The sequence below is a fragment of the Nerophis ophidion genome, linkage group LG07, assembly GCF_033978795.1.
Source record: "Nerophis ophidion isolate RoL-2023_Sa linkage group LG07, RoL_Noph_v1.0, whole genome shotgun sequence".
Lineage (NCBI taxonomy): Eukaryota > Metazoa > Chordata > Actinopteri > Syngnathiformes > Syngnathidae > Nerophis > Nerophis ophidion.
This window is the reverse complement of record NC_084617.1, coordinates 78,750,282-78,773,892: the sequence shown is the minus strand read 5'-3', so window position 1 is coordinate 78,773,892 and position 23,611 is coordinate 78,750,282. Positions and strand designations below refer to the sequence as shown.

At 39.9% G+C, this 23,611-nt stretch overlaps 2 protein-coding genes across 3 annotated transcripts in view; one reads left to right on the top strand and one right to left on the bottom strand.

Moving 5' to 3' along the window:
* Positions 1-1,991: 1,991 nt before the first annotated feature.
* The window catches only part of ccdc92 (coiled-coil domain containing 92), a 31,252-nt gene continuing 9,632 nt past the window's right edge, over positions 1,992-23,611 (top strand). The window contains exons 1-4 of one of the 2 annotated variants that reach the window (XM_061907230.1): positions 1,992-2,160; positions 18,910-19,080; positions 19,685-19,822; positions 22,180-22,221. In XM_061907230.1, the coding sequence (XP_061763214.1) occupies positions 19,687-19,822; positions 22,180-22,221 (178 nt within the window). In that variant the 5' untranslated portion in view covers positions 1,992-2,160; positions 18,910-19,080; positions 19,685-19,686. The remainder of the gene's footprint in view (positions 2,161-18,909; positions 19,081-19,684; positions 19,823-22,179; positions 22,222-23,611) is intronic. The other variant, XM_061907229.1, reaches the window with a different exon arrangement.
* chmp7 (charged multivesicular body protein 7) overlaps positions 20,791-23,611 on the bottom strand; it is a 35,743-nt gene continuing 32,922 nt past the window's right edge. The window contains exon 11 of the transcript XR_009807629.1: positions 20,791-21,435. The gene's annotated coding sequence lies outside the window, so the exon portion shown is untranslated. The remainder of the gene's footprint in view (positions 21,436-23,611) is intronic.

The window sequence follows — 23,611 nt, the reverse complement described above, 5'->3', positions numbered from 1 at the left end:
ATCACCTCTTCACGTAAAACTCTGTCCTCCACACCGTGCAGTCTCAGGTTCCATCGTCTTGAATATCTCTCCATCTCGGTGATGCGTTCTTGAAGTGTATTGATTAGCTTCTTGTCCCCCTCCACAGCCCGTTCCAGCCCAGACACTCTCCCCATAATCTCACTTACTTGTTTGCAAATGTGTTCCACTTTGGCATTTCCGCTAGCAATTTGAATAGCATTGGCCTGGATCAACTTTTTCAACTCCTCCGAGCGGGCGCTCAGCTCATCCGAAGGAGCATTAATTAGCGCGGATAGCGTAGCAACAATGTCACTGTTGTCCATTTCATCTTTACCTTTCTTGGTGGGAGGCTTCTCCGCTGTTACTGGTAGGGAAGGGAGATTTTCTTCACTAATGAGATGCACTTTCATGTTGTCTCCACCGATGAAATAGTCATGGCAGTTCTTGAATAGCAAGTTTGAATGTCCGGTTGTATCGTTATCCGCCATTTTCTTCACCATATCTTTCCTTTTCGAGCCAGAAGACATCGCCAAAGTTCGAAGAAGCAGTCGTCAAAGTCCAGCCAAAAGTTTCATAAAATGATCCAAATACTATAAATAAACTATTTAGGCTTTTTATAATTATGCACGACCAGTTTTTGCAAGGTTATATTCCTTTTTTTAGATGTTGCTCCCGCATGTACGACCGTTCACGGCGCCATCTTGGATCCCCCTCTTCTTTGCGGTGTTTGAAGTGAAGTATTCCCACACTTTTGACGACTTAGGTCGTACACTTTTCTCCATTGCAGCATTAACTTTAAGCTGTTTCCGCGCCGAACTATCGGTACCATTTTCCCCCATTTCCCCAATGTTTCCAAGCAAATGAGACTGCGTGGTCACATGAGCTTGACACATCATTGGCTGGTTCACTGCCACCTCAAGAGACTTAGAGCCTCAGCGCCGCCCTGCCACTGTTTTTGTGCTTATTTTGATTATTGTTTCTCAGCTCTTTGTAAATGTTGCAGTTTATAAATAAAGATTTAGGAAAGAAAGAAAGAGAGAAACAAAAAAAAAAAAGCATCAGCGCATGTGCATTGCATACATCCAACAAATCGATGACTAAATTAATCGCCAACTATTTTTTTAATAATCGATTTAATATATATTCTAAGTGCGATGATGTCACGTTATCTATGGGAAAATGCATTTTTAGACAATATGATTTGCCTGAGTGGCTAGGAGACACCGAGAGTAACAAGCGGTAGAAAATAGATTGGGAAGGACAGATTTTGAAAAAGAATTATTAAAGAAAAATAATAATAATAATAACTTGGGACTCTCCACCGGCCGGATTTCGGACGTCTCCTGTCCGTGGGCCATAGTTTGGGGACTCCTGCTTTAGATCATTTATAATTCAGCTAGAAAATGCGGCAAAACACCCAAAATAAAAACGCTACAACAATGTAATACTTCTTACATGTTTAACGGCATGTTTTAGCAGGAATAAATACATAAATAGAATCATAAAAAACCGAATGGTTGAGTTTTTGTTGTGTGCTGCAATAACGCACAAGATGATAGAATCCATATAAAAATGACAAGACATTATAAATAGACTCTCGTATAAAAAGCTGCGGTGCCCTAAATAGTCCAGTTTTTCCAGCTGTCGAATAGAGAAACGTATTCTCGACACTAAAACGGACTTTGTGTAATGAAGTAAACGTCAGGAGGAAAAGAAAGCTCCGCCTCGCTCACTTGCAATATCCAACAGCGCCACTAGATGGCGCGACACCATCTCGTGTGAACAGGTGTCTGTTGCCATGGCAATGACGCCACTTGACGCTAAACATATGCAGGTCAGTAAAAAAAAAAAAAAAAAGTCAATATAATTTGTGGTTTTACCTCCATGTATTCATGTGTGTATTATTGCAAGTGAATGTGGAATATGAATAGTCTTGAGGCAACGTTATCATCGACCCGATACGGTTCGTGTTGCATTTCCCATCATGCATCTCTTTATTTAGCCTTGTCGCTTAGGGAGATGACAGCGACTTGACGCAGCATCACCGACATGCCAGGCGAGGCGCAGCGGGCTTAAAGTCGGCCAAAGGTGGCTTCCGTCCCTCCGTCACAACACAGCTTTACCTTCTCCCGTCAACGGCCGCCTTCTTTTAGTCGCAAGGTAAGCACGCCACCAGGCGACATTGTCCTTAGCCGCCCGCTAAAGCTAGCGCTAGCACAGCTAGCCGAGGAGCAGCTTCTTCCTTTCAAACATGGCTTCACTTCTTGCCTTATTGCCTTTAAATCTTCCATTCAAACATGTCTTCCAGCTTCTTCCTTTCAAACATGGCTTCACTTCTTGCCTTATTGCCTTTAAATCTTCCATTCAAACATGTCTTCCAGCTTCTTCCTTTCAAACATGGCTTCACTTCTTGCCTTATTGCCTTTAAATCTTCCATTCAAACATGTCTTCCAGCTTCTTCCTTTCAAACATGGCTTCACTTCTTGCCTTATTGCCTTTAAATCTTCCATTCAAACATGTCTTCCAGCTTCTTCCTTTCAAACATGGCTTCACTTCTTGCCTTATTGCCTTTAAATCTTCCATTCAAACATGTCTTCCAGCATCTTCCTTTCAAACATGGCTTCACTTCTTGCCTTATTGCCTTTAAATCTTCCATTCAAACATGTCTTCCAGCTTCTTCCTTTCAAACATGGCTTCACTTCTTGCCTTATTGCCTTTAAATCTTCCATTCAAACATGTCTTCCAGCTTGTTCCATTCAAACATGTCTTCTGTTCTTGCCTTTAAATGTTCCCTTATTGCCTTTAAATCTTCCCTCCTTGCCTTTAAATGTTCCATTCAAACGTGTCTTCCCTTCTTGCCTTGAAATGGATTCCAATTTGCTAGTGTTGGCTTTAAATGGAGCTTGTTGTGTGGGATCTGAACCGAAGATGTGGTTGTGACTTATGCAGCCCTTTGAGACACTTGTGATTTAAGGCTATATAAATAAACAGTGATTGCGACCCCGAAAGGGAATAAGCGGTAGAAATGGATGGATGGATGATTGATCGATGGCTTATTGTATTCCAATTTGGTATTGACGTCCAGGCAGTGTTTATTGCTGAGAAATGGCCTGAATTAAAGATAGTGGTGTGTGGGTGTAAATTGTCATAGAATTGAATGCAACATTGATTGTAAAAAGAAACAATGTAATCATGTGAGGTGGTGCCTTGTCCACACCGATAAACAATGTAATCATGTGAGGTGGTGCCTTGTCCACACCGATAAACAATGTAATCATGTGAGGTGGTGCCTTGTCCACACCGATAAACAATGTAATCATGTGAGGTGGTGCCTTGTCCACACCGATAAACAATGTAATCATGTGAGGTGGTGCCTTGTCCTCACCGATAAACAATGTAATCATGTGAGGTGGTGCCTTGTCCACACAGATAAACAATGTAATCATGTGAGGTGGTGCCTTGTCCACACAGATAAACAATGTAATCATGTGAGGTGGTGCCTTGTCCACACCGATAAACAATGTAATCATGTGAGGTGGTGCCTTGTCCACACCGATAAACAATGTAATCATGTGAGGTGGTGCCTTGTCCTCACCGATAAACAATGTAATCATGTGAGGTGGTGCCTTGTCCACACAGATAAACAATGTAATCATGTGAGGTGGTGCCTTGTCAACATCGATAAACAATGTAATCATGTGAGGTGGTGCCTTGTCAACACCGATAAACAATGTAATCATGTGAGGTGGTGCCTTGTCCACACCGATAAACAATGTAATCATGTGAGGTGGTGCCTTGTCCACACAGATAAACAATGTAATCATGTGAGGTGGTGCCTTGTCCACACAGATAAACAATGTAATCATGTGAGGTGGTGCCTTGTCCACACAGATAAACAATGTAATCATGTGAGGTGGTGCCTTGTCCACACAGATAAACAATGTAATCATGTGAGGTGGTGCCTTGTCCGCACAGATAAACAATGTAATCCTGTGAGGTGGTGCCTTGTCCGCACCGATAAACAATGTAATCATGTGAGGTGGTGCCTTGTCCGCACCGATAAACAATGTAATCATGTGAGGTGGTGCCTTGTCCACACCGATAAACAATGTAATCCTGTGAGGTGGTGCCTTGTCCACACCGATAAACAATGTAATCCTGTGAGGTGGTGCCTTGTCCACACCGATAAACAATGTAATCATGTGAGGTGGTGCCTTGTCAACACCGATAAACAATGTAATCATGTGAGGTGGTGCCTTGTCCACACAGATAAACAATGTAATCATGTGAGGTGGTGCCTTGTCAACACCGATAAACAATGTAATCATGTGAGGTGGTGCCTTGTCCACACAGATAAACAATGTAATCATGTGAGGTGGTGCCTTGTCCACACAGATAAACAATGTAATCATGTGAGGTGGTGCCTTGTCCACACAGATAAACAATGTAATCATGTGAGGTGGTGCCTTGTCCACACAGATAAACAATGTAATCATGTGAGGTGGTGCCTTGTCCACACAGATAAACAATGTAATCATGTGAGGTGGTGCCTTGTCCACACAGATAAACAATGTAATCATGTGAGGTGGTGCCTTGTCCACACCGATAAACAATGTAATCATGTGAGGTGGTGCCTTGTCCACACCGATAAACAATGTAATCATGTGAGGTGGTGCCTTGTCCACACAGATAAACAATGTAATCATGTGAGGTGGTGCCTTGTCCACACCGATAAACAATGTAATCATGTGAGGTGGTGCCTTGTCCACACAGATAAACAATGTAATCATGTGAGGTGGTGCCTTGTCCACACCGATAAACAATGTAATCATGTGAGGTGGTGCCTTGTCCACACAGATAAACAATGTAATCATGTGAGTTGGTGCCTTGTCCACACAGATAAACAATGTAATCCTGTGAGGTGGTGCCTTGTCCACACCGATAAACAATGTAATCATGTGAGGTGGTGCCTTGTCAACACCGATAAACAATGTAATCATGTGAGGTGGTGCCTTGTCAACACCGATAAACAATGTAATCATGTGAGGTGGTGCCTTGTCCACACAGATAAACAATGTAATCATGTGAGGTGGTGCCTTGTCCACACAGATAAACAATGTAATCATGTGAGGTGGTGCCTTGTCCACACCGATAAACAATGTAATCATGTGAGGTGGTGCCTTGTCCACACCGATAAACAATGTAATCATGTGAGGTGGTGCCTTGTCCACACAGATAAACAATGTAATCATGTGAGGTGGTGCCTTGTCCACACAGATAAACAATGTAATCATGTGAGGTGGTGCCTTGTCCACACCGATAAACAATGTAATCATGTGAGGTGGTGCCTTGTCCACACCGATAAACAATGTAATCATGTGAGGTGGTGCCTTGTCAGCACCGATAAACAATGTAATCATGTGAGGTGGTGCCTTGTCCACACAGATAAACAATGTAATCATGTGAGGTGGTGCCTTGTCCACACCGATAAACAATGTAATCATGTGAGGTGGTGCCTTGTCCACACAGATAAACAATGTAATCATGTGAGGTGGTGCCTTGTCCACACCGATAAACAATGTAATCATGTGAGGTGGTGCCTTGTCCACACAGATAAACAATGTAATCATGTGAGGTGGTGCCTTGTCCACACCGATAAACAATGTAATCATGTGAGGTGGTGCCTTGTCCACACAGATAAACAATGTAATCATGTGAGGTGGTGCCTTGTCCACACAGATAAACAATGTAATCATGTGAGGTGGTGCCTTGTCCACACAGATAAACAATGTAATCATGTGAGTTGGTGCCTTGTCCACACAGATAAACAATGTAATCCTGTGAGGTGGTGCCTTGTCCACACCGATAAACAATGTAATCATGTGAGGTGGTGCCTTGTCCACACAGATAAACAATGTAATCATGTGAGGTGGTGCCTTGTCCACACAGATAAACAATGTAATCATGTGAGGTGGTGCCTTGTCCACACAGATAAACAATGTAATCATGTGAGTTGGTGCCTTGTCCACACAGATAAACAATGTAATCCTGTGAGGTGGTGCCTTGTCCACACCGATAAACAATGTAATCATGTGAGGTGGTGCCTTGTCCACACAGATAAACAATGTAATCATGTGAGGTGGTGCCTTGTCCACACAGATAAACAATGTAATCATGTGAGGTGGTGCCTTGTCCACACCGATAAACAATGTAATCATGTGAGGTGGTGCCTTGTCCACACCGATAAACAATGTAATCATGTGAGGTGGTGCCTTGTCCACACAGATAAACAATGTAATCATGTGAGGTGGTGCCTTGTCCACACAGATAAACAATGTAATCATGTGAGGTGGTGCCTTGTCCACACCGATAAACAATGTAATCATGTGAGGTGGTGCCTTGTCCACACCGATAAACAATGTAATCATGTGAGGTGGTGCCTTGTCAGCACCGATAAACAATGTAATCATGTGAGGTGGTGCCTTGTCCGCACAGATAAAGAAAAACAGGAAGCGCTAGGTTGTTCATTTAGTTTAGCAGGGCTAGCATGTAGTTGGATGCTGGTGGAGGGTTTAGTTTAGCTGGGCTATTGTTTGATGCCGAGCATGTATTTTGATGCCTTTCATGTAGTTTGATGCCGAGCATGTAATTTGATGCCTTTCATGTTGTTTGATGCCGGGCATGTAGTTTGATGCCGGGCATGTAGATTGATGCCGGGCATGTAGTTTGATGCCGAGCATGTAATTTGATGCCTTTCATGTAGTTTGATGCCGGGCATGTAGTTTGATGCCGGGCATGTAGATTGATGCCGGGCATGTAGTTTGATGCCGGGCATGTAGTTTGATGCCGGGCATGTAGTTTGATGCCGGGCATGTAGTTTGCTGCCGGGGACGTAGTTTGATGCCGGGGACGTAGTTTGATGCCGGGGACGTAGTTTGATGCCGGGGACGTAGTTTGATGCCGAGGACGTAGTTTGATGCCGAGGACGTAGTTTGATGCCGAGGGTGTGCTGTTGCAGCGTCACTCTCAGGCTTGGGTGCTGTCCGCAATGCAGGTGCTGAAAGTTGAAGTGCACTGTGAAGTACGCAGCTTGTAAACACAGACACATCCGATCGAGGGAATTCAATCCAAGCAGTGTATGGACCAGCGACGTGCGGTGAACTAAACACCAGGTGAGGCATAGATACTTGTGGAGGTTTTTTTTCCTTTTTTTATTTTTTATTTTTTACTTCAATTCATTTGTGCAGCTCTAATCATTGTTGATGTAGGTTGCACATTAGAGTCACAGGAAAAAGAAGAGAGTACCTTGCTTTCATAAAAACGCTATCATAATGATGATATGATATGATGAATGGGTCCAAAACTTATTTGATAAAGTTGTTATTAAATACTTTTTGGTCAAATTTGCTTTTAACGAAATAAATGAAGTATTGTGAGTGTATCTTACCTTTCTGTATTTGTATCTGAAGCAGCAATAGCTATCTTCCATTAAAACATACTTTGTATGATCACATTCATTTGTCTTCAAGTCCAGTTTAGAGAAGTATTTCGTCTTGGAGACAGTATACAATCCTCCATATTGGCAGGAACATTAATTTCATTCAATTGAATTCCAAGCAATAAAACACTATTTTTGCATCTGATTAAAAAACACCCACAAACGCTGGCTTACTCAAATATAAATGCCATGTTTGTTATAAATACAGTTTAAGAAGAAAAAAAGGCTGGCTTCCGCTGGAGAGACATGTATCTGCTAGCACTTCTCCCAATGAAGCCAGTCGGAGTACTGCTGAGGCAAGTTTACAATATATCGCCCCCTACTTTGAGGCAGAGGTACTTGCTCCCTCATGGCCTGCCTTTTCCCCCTGGCAACAACACTTTCTGTGGAGGCACCACCTGTGTCTGCCTTACTTCTCGTCTGTCTTATTTTGATCAGGAAACACGGAATTTCGGCAATTTTGAACATTAAATGATCAAAACATACAGGAACCACACCAAAATCACATAGAAAGCATAGACCAAAAGAGAAATATTCAAACATATTTAATTTTATTAGTTTGTTTTTGAACATGTCATGGTTAAGCATTTTACCCCCTGGTGGCAAGGTGAGGCACTGCCTCCCCTGACAGCACGTCACTGGTATGGGCAATACTTCCCGCAGAAAGAGAAGTTGGTGTAACGGCAGTGCAGCATACAGAGGCGTTTCTAACATGCTGCTCAGTTTGGTGCTATCTCAGTTTTCGTTATCAATCCGTTCCAAAACAAAATCAGTTGAGAACTGAAGTCATTTTTCCCACAAGAAAATAGATAATGTACTGTATATTCGATGAACCCATTACAGCAGAGGTGTCAAACTCATTTTAGATGCGTGGCCACATGTAGAAAAATCTACTCCCAAGTGGGCCGGACCGGTAAAATCATGGTACGATAACTTAAAAATAAAAACAACTTCAGATTAGTTTTTCTTTAAAAATAGTAAAAGCACATTCTGAAAATGTACAAATCATAATGTAGCTGGGTTTTTTACACTTACATGATGCGGTTAATGATTTATTTGTCGTTATTTATAGTTTCTGAATAAAGTATGTGATAATGCTTATCAGTCTTCTCATTGGTGGTAATTTTCTATCAAGATAAAAATTGTTTTTATCAAAATCAAATTACATGATGTTATTTATGTAGTTTGATCATTTTCCTCGACTGATGTACTAACATCATGTGGTTTATTTTGTACATATGTAGCATCATCTGCAAAGATACAAATAATTGCTATTGCGACATTTAGTGGACACATTTAGAACAGCTGTTTCTTTCGTAAAAAAAATTCAGGCTCATTTTTATACTTGGCAAACTCATCCCGCGGGCCGGGTAAAACTGTTTCTTGGACCTGATTTTGCCCTCGGGCCGTACGTTTGACACCACTGCATTACAGACACACTAACCCAGGCGTCGGCAACCCAAAATGTTGAAAGAGCCATATTGGACCGAAAACAAAAAGAAAATCCGTCTGGAGCCGGAAAAAATTAAAAGCCTTGTATAAGTGTTATAATGAAGGCAACACTTCATGTAAGTGTCTATATTACCTATATTAGCCTACTATCAAAATGACGTTGTGTCGCAGGCTGAAGCAAATCTTTGTTGAAAGAAATGTTGAAACGTAATATTTATTCTACACATCTTATAACATTAGAAAACATTAGTAAATCAGAGGCTACTCAGAAGGTGAGAAAACTCCTGGAAATGACTGGCTCTTAATGGCCAAAGGTATAGATGTTGTCTGGAACAAACTGGCACATAAACAACTGTGAGAAATGCAGCCAATATTACATACAGATAATGTGTTATGAGACATGCACATATAAATCAAATTAAGAGGACTTCAAGGAAATGAATTGAGCTCAAATTTAACTACAAACGAGGCATAAAGATGCAATATGTACATACAGCTAGCCTAAATAGCATGTTAGCATCGACGGACCGACGAGCGCTAGCTAAGACATACCCTAGTCTAAACACATACTGTCTGAGTATCTGAAATATTCAATTGTGCACATTGAACATAGGCAAGAACATTTGATAGGCAAGAACATTTGAATGGAAAACAGAATAATACGAAAACGAATGTACCACTGTGTTTAAAATGTTTACTAGACTGTGCCAGTCAAATGTATACGTTTAGATGCTGCCTTTGTGCTTTGTATTGCTAGCATTACATTTTTACAGTTTTGTGATTTTTAAATGTAGAAATTGAGTGTGATTTTCAGATTGGGGTGGTTTGAAAACATCCTTTTGAACTTGATGTAACAGTGATAATGATAACCGCGGCAAAACCTCTTGACGGTGGAATTAAAATGATGGAAAAACCGTGATGGATAGCTGCACTTCAATTAAAGGCCTACTGAAAGCCACTACTAACCTCCACGCAGTCGGATAGTTTATATATCAATGATGAAATATTAACATTGCAACACATGACAATAGGGCATTTTTAGTTTACTAAATTACAATTTTAAATAACCCGGGAGTTTCGTCTTGGAAACGTGTAATGATGACGTGTACGCAAGACGTCACGGGTTTTTAGGAGGTATGAGCGCTACGCACACACAGCCAAAAGTCGTCTGCTTTAACGGCATAATTACACAGTATTTTGGAGATCTGTGTTGCTGAATCTTTTGCAATTTGTTCAATTAATATTGGAGAAGTCACAGTAGAAAGATGGAGTTAGGAAGCTTTAGCCTTTAGCCACACAAACACACGGGGATTCCTTGTTTAAAATTCCTGGAGGTGAAACTTCACTATGGATCAGAACGCAGTCAAGCGAACATGGATCCTGACCGAATGTCAACCAGCAGGTTTCGGTGAGAAAATTGTGGTTAAAAAGTCGCCTCTTACCGGATATCAGCTGAGCTTGTGCCGTCCATACAGCTGCTGTCGACTCCCCTGAGACAATGCGAGGACTAACACCTCTGACTATCAGGTACTATTTAACTCACTAAAACACTAGCAACACAATAGAAATATATGGGTTTTCCCAGAATTATCCTAGTAAATGTCTCTACAAACATCGGAATCCGTCCCAATGCAATGGCGTTTTTTTTTTGTTTTTTTTTTCTAGCCCGTCGCTATCAATATCCTCAAACACGAATCTTTCATCCTTGCTCAAATTAATGGGGAAATTGTCGTTTTCTCGGTCCGAATAGCACTTTTTGTTGGAGGCTCCCAATAAAAACAATGTGAATATGTGAGGCGCCATCACACGGGTGACGTCATTGTCTGCGACTTCCGGTAGAGGCAGAGCTTTTCTCTTAACACCGAAAGTTGAGAACTTTATCGTGGATGTTCTCTACTAAATCCTTTCAGCAAAAATATGGCAATATCGCGAAATGATCAAATATGACACATAGAATGGACCTGCTATCCCCGTTTAAATAAGAACATCTCATTTTAGTAGGCCTTTAACCGACGGACCGACGAGTGCTAGCTAAGACATACCCTAGTCTAAACACATACTGTCTGAGTATCTGAAATATTCAATTGTGCACATTGAACATACAGGCTGGGCTCTCTTAGAAAAGAGTACTCAGAGAAACAAAACAACGGTGTGTTTTTTTTTTACAACTTTATTAACAAAGATGAAACTGTCTACAACAGGAAGTACATTTGCAGGATGTCACGTAAACCAGACGTGAAGCAAGTGAACAATCAATTTACCTTTTGTCAATTAAACATTTTGAAAACTTTTCAAATTAAAATTGGAGAAACATTATTATTTAAACACGCAAAAGAAATAATATGTCTCTTAAAAATCCAGAACAGAAATGAATGTTTCTTCTGGCAACAAAGTACATTGTGTGTCAAATGCGTGTTTTATAAAACTTGGTTGTACGTGTTTTTTATTTATTATGTTGGTAGTTTTTATTTCTTGTTCAGCATTCAGCAATAGTGCTACATTATTCGCTGAGTGTTGTTTCACTAAAGCGGGATCTGGTTATCACTCAGCTTCTAAAACGTGTTGCACATGCTCTGTATGTTTAGGTGTGGGGAAATAATCCATTTTTAGATGTCTTGCAATTCGGACATGGATGATTATAGAATTAATTTCCTTTTTATTTATCTCCTTCATTGATGTGCATTTTTGATTGATAAAAAATTCAACTTTAGCAACTAAACAGATATTTACACACCTATGCTTGAGAGGGAACAGGATGAAGAACATCTTCAATTTCCTGCCCCCTTCAACATAAGAAGTAGTCTTACTTTATGGATAGCCCAGATTCACAAGCATACAAACCAAACAAATGCATCCAAATATAATGAAAACAAACAAACACACACAAAAAAACAAGTGCAAAACTTCATGAAGTACAAACCGAACAAAAAAAGTAATATACACCTTACGGGATGATACGAAACCAGACAAAAAGCAAGTAAAATAATAAATATAAAGCAAAATGTAGACACTTACGGCTGTCCATATGATCTTATTGTTCTGTCTTTATATATTTTTTTCAATTGGAATATCTTTCTATACTCTTTTATCTCATTGTAAAGACAATTTCATAGTTGAACCCCCACCACTATTATACACATTTGCTTTAAAGTTGTCCTTGAATATTGATGTTTGAAATGACCTTTTCTTCTATGCTCTTCATTCTCAGACGTTATGACAAACATGTTTTGTAAGTTTGCTGGCAATGTTTTACTTTTAGCCTTAAACATAACACATAATGTCTGTAACCTTACTAGCTCCTGTAGTTTCAATAAAGCAGAATTAATAAATAATGTTACTGTGTTCTAGATAATCTGCTTTATGAATAATCCTTGTAGCTCTTTTCTGTTGTTGATACAATGCCTTTATGTTACTCTTATGTTTTCTTCCACACATGGCAATATACGTGCACAATACCATATACACATTGCCCAATAATCTAACACATATTTTACCTTATTTAATATAAAAATACTTTTAGACATCTTTTTCTTTACATGTGCAATATGAGAGTTCCATGTCAGACTGTCATCCAGTATCAATCCCTAAAAATCCAAGTTCAGAAACCTTTCAATTTTAATTCCATCTATTGACAGTTGGATCGTTTCCTCCCTTTTCCTCTTACAAAAAATTCTAAACTTAGTTTTTTTTACTTTTAATGATAATTTTTTTGACATCAAACCATCTCTTTAGTTTAATCATCTCCTGTTCAATAATGTTTGATAACGCTTTCAAGTTATGTTCCGAACTATAAAAGTTGCTGTCGTCCGCAAATAATACAAATGTCCATAACTTTCATGCCTCACATAAATCATTAACATATAAAATAAACACATTTGGTCCCAAAACCGAACTTTTTACCCAAAAAATCCAAAAACTCTCTTCTATTATCTAAATTTCTCTCTATTAAAACAATTTACCGGTCGATCTACGTTCCCATCCTCACTTATGGTCATGAGATTTGGGTCATGACCGAAAGGGCAAGATCCCGGGTACAAGCGGCCCAAATGAGTTCCCAAATGAGTTTCCTCCGCCGGGTGGCGGGTCTCTCCCTTAGAGATAGGGTGAGAAGCTCTGCCATCCGGGAGGAACTCAAAGTAAAGCCGCTGCTCCTCCACTTGGAGAGGAACCAGATGAGGTGGTACGGGCATCTGGTCAGGATGCCACCCGAGCGCCTCCCTAGGGAGGTTTTTCGGGCACGCCCGACCGGTAGGAGGCCAGGGGGAAGACCCAGGACACGTTGGGAAGACTATGTCTCCCGGTTGGCCTGGGAACGCCTTGGGATCCCCCGGGAAGAGCTAGACGAAGTGGCTGTGGAGAGGGAAGTCTGGGCTTCCCTGCTTAGGCTGCTGCCCCCGCGACCCGACCCCGGATAAGCGGAAGAAGATGGATGGATGGATGGATATTATCTAAATAACTTCTTAGCCAGTCTAAAACTACTCCTCTCACACCAAATGAACGCAACTTGGACAATAATATAGAATGAGCTATAGTGTTGAATGCTTTTTTAAGATGGATAAACAGCCCTATTGTGTATTTCTTATTATCAGTTGATGTTGCTATATATTCCATTGTATTCATTATAGCTGAAGCAGTGGATCTATTGGTTCGGAATCCATGCTGGCTCTCACTCAACAGCATGTTCTTTTCAATAAAACTGTCTCATTTTTCTACAAATATTTTTTCAATTATTCTAGAAAATTGTGACTCTGGTCTGTAATTAGTAAATATATGTTTATCTCCCATTTTAAAGAGTGGAATACCTTTGCTTCCTACATTCTAATTGGAAAGGTCCATGTTTGAAAAGAAAGATTAACAACATAAAGAGGTTTGATGATACAGTCAATCGTCTTTTTCACAAGTATCATGTCTATACCATCCCTGTCTGTTGATGTCTTATTTTTCAGTTTACAATTTCATTTTCACTAACATCTCGAAGCATGGACTGTAGCACTTTGCTTCCCCCTCTCCATCCATTCTGTATATCTTTGTGTTCTCCAATACTCTGCCAATTTGGGTCCAACATTCACAAATAAAAGAATTGAATCCATTCGCCACTTCATTCATGGTTTTGAATCATCTTATTTTCCTCATTGATAAAATGGCTTGGTGGGTTTGTAGGCCCCAATGTTCTTCCTATTACCTTGTTCAGAATATTCCAAGTTCCTTTGATATTTTGTTTTTATTTTTTTTAGTAAATTATTATAATATTCTTTATTAGCTTGTTTCATTATTGTTATCAATTTGTTTTTGTAAACCTTATATTTTTTTTCAGCATCCGTTGTTCTTACTTTTATGAAGTCTCTATAAAGTTTGTTTTTCTTTTTACAAGCATTCTGTAGTTCCTTTATAATCCAAGGTTTTTTATTGTAGCTGTCTCTTTGTTTCCATACATTCGGACAATGCTTTTCATTTGCCTCTCCCACATTACACCTCATTCCAGTCTGCTTCAAATAGTCCTTCTTAAACCTATTTACTGCCTCTTTAGTCCTTTGCCTTACATACCTATGGGTTTTCTCCTCCCTCTTTCTAGACATTTGACAGTCATAAGTAAGAAACACGTGTAAGTGGTCACTTATATCATTAATTACTAGTCCACTTTTTATATTATTTTCTATGACATTTATGAAGATGTGATTGATTAACATTGCACAATTTGTCGTTATTCTTCTGGGTTTGGTGATAAAAGCCTTCTACTATATACCACATCCAAGAAATCTCTTTTTGATTTATTTCTGGGTGAGCTTAGCAGGTCTGTTATAGTCGCCACACATGAGGAATATTTTATTTTCCTTAACCTTACAAAATAATTCTTCCTGACCATCATTAAATGCTTCTGCCTTAGACCCAGATGTCCTATACAAAAACGTAACAATAATATTTCTCTTTTCTTTGTCTACCTCCACAGTTTCACATTCAAATAAATCCTGGATACACCACTGTCATACATTCAACTGCTCTACATTTCAAGTCACAGTCAACAAACAGGGCCACACCTCCTCCCTTCTTCTTTCTTCTCCTACTGTGAGGGTTACAACTCATACCCGTCAATGGAGAAATCGATACCTCTGTCTTTATCGGTCCATGTTTCAGAAAGTGCTATTTTGAATTTTCCATTTAGAGTCTTCAAATATTTGTCAATCTTTGAGAAATTTGCATGTAAGCTACTACAGTTGGAATGTGCTAAAGAAAATGTTTTATCTAAACTAACATTATCATTAAATTGTTCCTTGGTATAAGTCACAAGTAGCATTGATTGAGTTGAAGTTGAACAGATGGTTTTCTGGTTCAACATTATATTCAAAGTCATATAATTTATAGTCTGTGTATTCAATCAATCAGTATGTGTCAATAATCAAAGATCAATTTATTTTCTGTCAATAAATTAAGGAAGGAAAAACTTTTCTGACTGCAGCAAGCTACCTCACCGAGCGATCCGACCAGCTCTTTTACTATCGGACACTTATGATCCAGTTTTACACACATTTTCAATAATTTAATAAATGTGGGAATTAATTGAACTGTTTCTTATTACTAATGAATAGTTTTTTTTAAGTTACAAGTGATAAACACTCATTTAGTGAAACAAAAAGAAATGTAAAACTGCATCAATATACATAAATTAAAGATGCATCAATAATCTTAGCTCCTGAATCATTGTCCTAATCGAATCGAGAGGTGGCCAAAGATTCCCACCTCCAGTTGTGATCTTTATGTGTCCCAAAGTTGTCGTTTCTGGCTCTCCTGGGGTCTGCCATGATTAGGAGGAGGAGTTGTTTTTGACCCAAATAGCAAACGTTGTGATGTGTCTGTTAAATGATTGCATGGATACATATATATTACACAATAAACGTGCCTGTTCTACCACATTACATATGTACTTACAGTGTGTATTTAAAACTGAGGTTTTTGGATTTTTTTTTTTAGAACGCTTTGGGCGGGATAGAGCGAATACCATTACCTCCATTGTTTTTAGTTTTTTTACGAGTTAGAATGAATCAAAAGAAGAAAAACATATGTGTGATTGTCTAGCATAAGGATTGTGAATGAAAGTGCAGTTCCCCTTTAAGATGAAATAAACACCCAATGGTCATTTTGACAGTCTCATGGGAAGTCTCGGAAGGACAATTGATGGGGTGACTTTTTAATAGAAGTGATCAAAGGACATTTATTAGGGTAATAAAGCCAAAGTATAAGTCCATGACATAATGGAATTGCTCCTCTTTTGAACTGATTGCCAGTGAGCCTCGCCTGCCAGGGCGGCGCGGGCAACTTGTCATGGATGGCGAGGCTCAGTGGGGCATAGTGATAGTGAGGAAGACACGGTGCATTGTGTTTGGGATGCAGCTTTATCAGTCAAATAAAACATGTCAACACTTAGTCATTAATATCCCATGATGACATTTTTATTTGTGTTTTATGTGCAGCCCTATGGTAACGCAGCTCAATTAGCATATTCGTTGGTATAAGGATTGGACTGCATCTAAGATGAGGATGGCTAATGTTCTATGCGGCTGCAGTTCATTCATTATTGATGTTTTATCTGGAACATTCAGTAGCTTTTTGAGCAGAAGCAAATGTCTGTTGCTGTGCACTACTTTCAATATCTCCTGCCTTTAATTATTTCAGTCTGCTGTCACCTTCATGTAATGGCATGACTCATGTTCTTGCTGACTGAGGTCATACCGTTGCAAAAATGCAAAGCAATCCAAGCTATTCTAGGAAAGGGCTGGGATGAGAGCCATACTCGCACTGGCAGCCTTTACCGGAAGGACGGCACATTACTCATCAATAATGGATGATCTCCTCTGCCTGTATGGCTCACCAATAGCTGCCCTTTTTCTCTCTGTCTTTTGCTTTTTATAGGATTCCCTTTTCCTCTTCATGATGTGAAAGGCATGAGCTTGTTGCTGGCATTATTTAAAGTGTAAGGCCTTGGGATGTTGTTGGATTACACGAGAGGAATGTAGACTAAAAGACGCTTTACTTGCTCCCATGAGACATCTTACAAAGATCAATAATAAAAAAAAAAAATGCCGCACCCACTTTATTTTGTTCCTGGTAGATGAGGATGATGCTTTTTTGGAGACATGGACATCCACTAAATGGTGTTGGGGCTTGAAAGAATAGTAAGGTTTCTTAAAGACTGGTCTTCCCTTTCGTGTGTTTATTTTAGGGAGGGGCATAATAATTTTGTCAAGTATGTGGAACCCATTGTTGGTTAATGACCTCTTCAGGCAAAATTGAGTGTGACACTCTGCTGCAACCAGCAGAGCGGTTCTCCAGTCAGTCTCAACCATCCATCCATCCATTTTTCTACCGCTTGTCCCTTTTTGGGGTCGCGGGGTTCAGTCTCAAGCAGTCTGAGACAAAAGTAGAAGAGGACATTGATTGATTGATTGATTGATTGATTGATTGATTGATTGATACTTGTATTAGTAGATTGCACAGTACAGTACATATTCCGTACAATTGACCACTAAATGGTAACACCCCAAAAAGTTTTTCAACTCCTTTAAGTCGGGGTCCACCTTCATCAATTCATGGTACTCATCAGCTATGAGTTGTTCAGCTACATCCACACATACCAAACATCATTATTCTTGTTAACACGGACAATGGCGGGGAAATAGCTGGTATACACAACATTATACATGTACAGTGGTGGTCAAAAGTGTACGTACACTTGTAAAGAACATCATGTCATGGCTGTCTTGACTTTCCAATCATTTCTACAACTCTTATTTTTTGTGATGTTGTGATTGGAGCACATACTTGTTGCTCACAAAAAACATTCATGTCGTTTGCTTCTTTTATGAATTTATTATGGTTCTACTGAAAATGTGAGGGTCAAAAGTATACATACAGCAATGTTCATATTTGCTTACATGTCCCTTGGCAAGTTTACCTGCATTCAGGCGCTTTTGGTAGCCATCCACAAGCTTCTGCTTACATTTTCGACCACAAAATTGGGGCAGTACAGCTATATGTTTTGCTTTTCTGACATGGACTTGTTTCTTCAGCATTGTCCACACCTTTAAGTCAGGACTTTGGGAAGGCCATTCTAAAACCTTCATTCTAGCCTGATTTTGCCATTCCTTTACCACTTTTGAGGTGTGTTTGGGGTCATTGTCCTATTGGAACACCCAACTGCGCCCAAGACCCAACCTCCAGGCTGATGATTTTAGTTTGTCCTGAAGAATATGGAGTTAGTCCTCCTTTTTCATCGTCTTATTTAAGCAGCAGTTCCATTGGCAGCAAAACAGGCCCAGAACATAATACTACCACCACCATGCTTGACGGTAGGCATGGTATTCCTTTGATTAAAGGACTCACATTTTCTCCTCCAAACATATTGCTGGGTATATTGGCCAAACAGCTCCATTTTTGTTTCATCTGACCACAGAACTTTCCTCCAAAAGGTCTTATCTTTGTCCATGTGATGTCAGATGTGAAACTAAAATGGAGCTGTTTGGCCACAATACCCAGCAATATGTTTGGAGGAGAAAAGGTGAGGCCTTTAATCCCGGGAACACCATTCCTACAGTCAAGCATGGTTGTGGTAGTATTATGCTCTTGACCTGTTTTGCTGTCAATGGAACTGTTGCTTTGCAGAGAGTAAATGGGACAATGGAAAAGGAGGGTTATCTCCAAATTCTTAACCAAAATTCATGAATTTTTTTTATGACCAACAAGTATGTGCTCAAATCACTCTATCAGAAAAAAATAAGAGTTCCAGAAATCATTGGAAGCTCAAGACAGCCATGACAGGATGTTCTTTACAAGTGTATGTAAACTTTTGACCATGACTGTTAACTATAATATCCATTTTACACGGTTAACATAGAGGTCAAGGTCCATTCCTGCTTCATTGTTGACTGTCACTGACCCGCCTGTGTCCATCCATCCATTTTCTACAGCTTGTCCCTTTCGGGGTCGTGGGGGGTACCGGAGCCTATCTCAGCTGCACTCGGGTGGAAGGCGGGCTATACCCTGGACAAGTCACCATCTCATCACAGGGCCAACACAGATAGACAGACAACATTCACACATTAGGGACCATTTAGTGTTGCCAATCAACCTATCCACAGGTGCATGTCTTTGGAGGTGGGAGGGGCCTATCCCCAGATGCATGTCTTTGGAGGTGGGAGGGGCCTATCCCCAGATGCATGCCTTTGGAGGTGGGAGGGGCCTATCCCCAGGTTCATGTCTTTGGAGGTGGGAGGGGCCTATCCCAAGGTGCATGTCTTTGGAGGTGGGAGGGGCCTATCCCCAGGTTCATGTCTTTGGAGGTGGGAGGGGCCTATCCCAAGGTGCATGTCTTTGGAGGTGGGAGGGGCCTATCCCCAGGTGCATGTCTTTGGATGTGGGAGGGGCCTATCCCCAGGTGCATGTCTTTGGATGTGGGAGGGGCCTATCCCCAGGTGCATGTCTTTGGATGTAGGATGGGCCTATCCCCAGGTGCATGTCTTTGGAGGTGGGAGGGGCCTATCTCCAGGTGCATGTCTTTGGAGGTGGGAGGGGCCTATCTCCAGGTGCATATATTTGTAAATGCATTCAAATGGAGAAGTCATTGTTTATGCTTAGTAAGCTTGCTTATATTTTCAGTAATTATTTTTTTTCACGTCCCATAATATGTACCTGACGTCACCCTATTTTTCCTGTCTTTCCCCTGATGTATGTGGATGGGAGTAGCCATGGCATCGGCCAACGTTCCGCTGGAGAATCAGCTGCACAGCGCCCAGAACAACCTGCTCTTCCTCCAGCAGGACCACGCCAACACCCTGAAGGGTCTGCATGCAGAAATCCGCCGACTACAGCAGCAATGCACAGGTGATTCTTCTCCTCCGCCTTACTTTTGGAATGTCCTTTATTAAGTAAATGCTTTGGAACTGTATGACACATCTGCAAAGGAATTTTTAAAAAAAGCCTATTTTTGAGGATCTAAACCGTATGTGTCAGACTCACTTTAATTTAGCTCATGGGCCCCATGGAGGACAATCTATTCCCAGGTGGGCCGGACTGGTAAAATCCTGGCATGATAACTTTAAAACTAATTCAGACTGTTTTCCTTGTTTTACTTTAACCAAAAATGGAACAAGCACGTTCTGAAAATGCATAAATCACAAATAATCCTCTTGACAAAACACTTCAAATTCTGAGGTTTGAAAAACACAACAAACTCAGACTTGGTCTCAATGCTTCTACAAAGCCAATAAACATGAAGTCACAGCCTCTCTGGGATTGAACAAAACAAACAAACTTCTAGGTATCAAAAACCTCGCTTGTCATGTCCAGGTATTAACATTGTGCTAACTCAACAAGCTACACACATGGAGGTAGAAACTGTTGAAGATGGTTGAGTTACACTCACTTGGGAGCCATGAGGGGGCCAAAGAACAATGCGTTCCAAGTAGAAGACCTAAAACTGCAGGTTTTGCGTTTCATTTGTTCAAGGGGAGGAGCCACCGTCATGCGTTAACATAGCTATATGCGCTTCACTGCGCACCTCTTGCTTGGCCCCTGTATCAAGCGTTTGCTTGCCCAACAGTGTTGTTATTGCGACACCCAGTGGACACATTTAGATCAGCAGTTTCTTTCAATTTCAGCTTAATTTTATACTTAGCAAACTCATCTTGTGGGCCGCATAAAACCTGTTTGCGGGTCTACACACGTTTGACAGCCCTGCTGTAAACCCGATAATGTGCCTCTCGCAGCATTTCAAATACAGTTTTGCACTTTAAGAAACACTTCAGTATCAGCAGTGCTCTGGATACTTCCTGAATGTTTCAAACCACACATTGCTTGTCCATTGCTTTATTTGGATTCAGATGAGCTACCACAACTATAGAAACATTAAAAAAAAAAAGCACACAAGTTTGCACCTAACACAGAGCTAACGACAGCACTGCTCTACTAAATGAGTGCGTGCAGAGATGACATAGCCCGCCAACAATCGCTATGCTGTCGGGAACAAAATAGTTGGCTGAAATGTTTGCACACTGGGACAAGGTTCGTGCACCAAAGCAATTTGTCTTCCGTCAATAGAAAAGTTTGCACAATAAGCGGGGTTGGTGAATGGAGTTTGCACTGCACAGGCATATTGTATTCAGTATTGTACTTGCACAACATCACATCTTGTTAAAGCATCTTCTTGATGGAAAATGTTGAGTACATTTACTTGTGGGACAACACAAATATTTGCAGCTGTAGATGGCACCATCACACTGCTTTCCATTGAAGTCAAAATTTAAAAAAATGAAAGAAAATGTACAATTTTGAGCAAAGAAAATAAATGCTTAACCACAAGTAAAGCAGGGATCTAATGAACATTCTCTAAAGCAACCAAATGCCTTAACTTTCATTTTCTTCTCAGCTACAATCGGGCGGAAGGCGGGGTACACCCTGGACAAGTCGCCATCTCATCGCAGCAGCTTCAAGTCGACCTGTCGATATAGAGTTAAAACACTTTTTGAAAATATTTTTTATAAATCAATACATGTTTTTAATTTCTACTTTACATATTTAAATCCCTAGATCAACTTCAAATCTATAGGTCGATTATAAGATTTTTTAAATGTTTTTTTTAAATGATTCCTATGCCCTTTTGCCAAAGAAAACGTTTTCATTAGGAAATAGCACTATATAATATTTTCCCCAAAAAATATTACAAAGTGGAATGTTTGATGTGAAGTAATTGGAGCCTTGATTATGTCAATAAGGCTATCAATTTATTTTGATTATGCAGACATGTACAATGTGATCCATCATATAACTTGCAAATTCTCATTTTGCTTTACAACATGTCTGAAAAGGAGTAGGAAGAGGCAAGGCTTTAATAATAATTCAATAATTCAGAACAACATTGATTTTGATTTGTTTTAGGCAATATGAGTTTGTAATGAAATGAAAAACAGCCTTAGAGTCAACATTGCAACTTTTTTGTCATTACATTTCACCTGTATACCCTATTAGTTAACTTGGGTTTTTTTATGTAGTATTTGTAGAATGTACCGCAGGCCGTTAGTAAATGAGCTGCAGGTCACAAATGGACCCTGGGCCACTCTTAAATCTAATCCTGTTCAAAGAACATCTTATGCAAGGCCTGAGTTGTTGTGCCCCGACAATAATAAATGTTCAAATGTCATTCCTACTTGAAAAAAGTGTCACCTTCTTGTCTTTTCTCCCAGATTTGACATACGAGCTCACTGTGCGAAGCCCTGATCCTTCTGGTAAGCACATTCCTCCTTTTCTACATCTCTACAGTCTATGTCAGGGATATTCAACTACCGGGGGGCCGAACTTGTTTTAGTATATTTCTGAAAAAAACCTGTGTCCTCTACAGTAGACATTAGATTTTTGCTCTATTTATTTGGGCACAGTTACAAATTTTAGGGGAAAAAATAGCCTTGACCACAGTATAAAAAATCTGTAGATTTTAACGGTTAAAAATTAGTAGTTCAGTCACCAGACTTTAACTGTAAAAATAACAATGGTGCTGTTTTTCCATTTACAGTAATGCACTGCAAAAACAACTGGTAGCTCAGTCACCAGAACTTACATTGTTTATTATTTTCATTTTCAAATTCTTTTACCAAAAACTATATTTGTTGTTTTTACAGTGCATTACAGTAATTGGAGAACAAAAAGTATCATGGTCACTTTTACACTAAAATATTGGCAACTGGGCTGCCAGGTTTTTTTTACTGTAAATTCTGCACTTATTTTTACAGTGTATACAACAGGAGTGCCTTGCTGTTTTTAAGAACCTACCGTAAAAACGATAGTCAAAGATTATCTACCGTATTTTCCGGACTATAGAGCGCACCAGTATATAAGATGCACCCACCACATTTTAGGGAAAAACATTTAAATTGCACTTATTAGGAGCACAGGACTATAAGTTGCAATTTACATACCTTAATTGTGTAATGTTGTCTATAACACGGCAGTACGGCCATTTGTATCTCAGTCAAATGGAGTCTGTCAGATATTGATGACATGTTTTTCAGGGTAGAATAGGGAAGTACCGTATTTTCCGGACTGTAACACGCACTTAAAATCCTTTTTTTTTTCCTCAAAACTTGACAGTGCACCTTATAACCCAGTGTGCCTTATGTATGGAATAATTCTGGTTTTGCTTAATGACCTCAAAGCAATTTTATTTGTTACATAGTGTAATAAGTGTGACCAGTAGATGGCAGTCGAACATAAGAGATGTGTAGACTACAAAATGACGGCAATATGACTCAAGTAAACAACACCAACATTTTATATGTTCCATTGAAAATATAGAACATTACACACGGCACTCAAAAATCTTATCAAAATGTTTTAGTAGGACTTTGGTAAGCTATGAAGCCACACCGCTTGATGGATTGTACTGTGCTTCAACATGGGAGTGTTATTATGCTGTGTGTATAAGGTAAGACATATATTCGGGCGTTTTGTTTCGCAATATTATGCAAAATAAACTTTTCTTACCTTCTGGTACCTGCTATCTGTATTTGGGATCTGCATAAATCCTGAAAAATTGCGCGGCCCGTCCTTGTAGTCCGTGGCGACTGCTTATTTTTCTCTATCTCCTTTTTATGTGACATTCATCCTCCATTGTTGCCATTT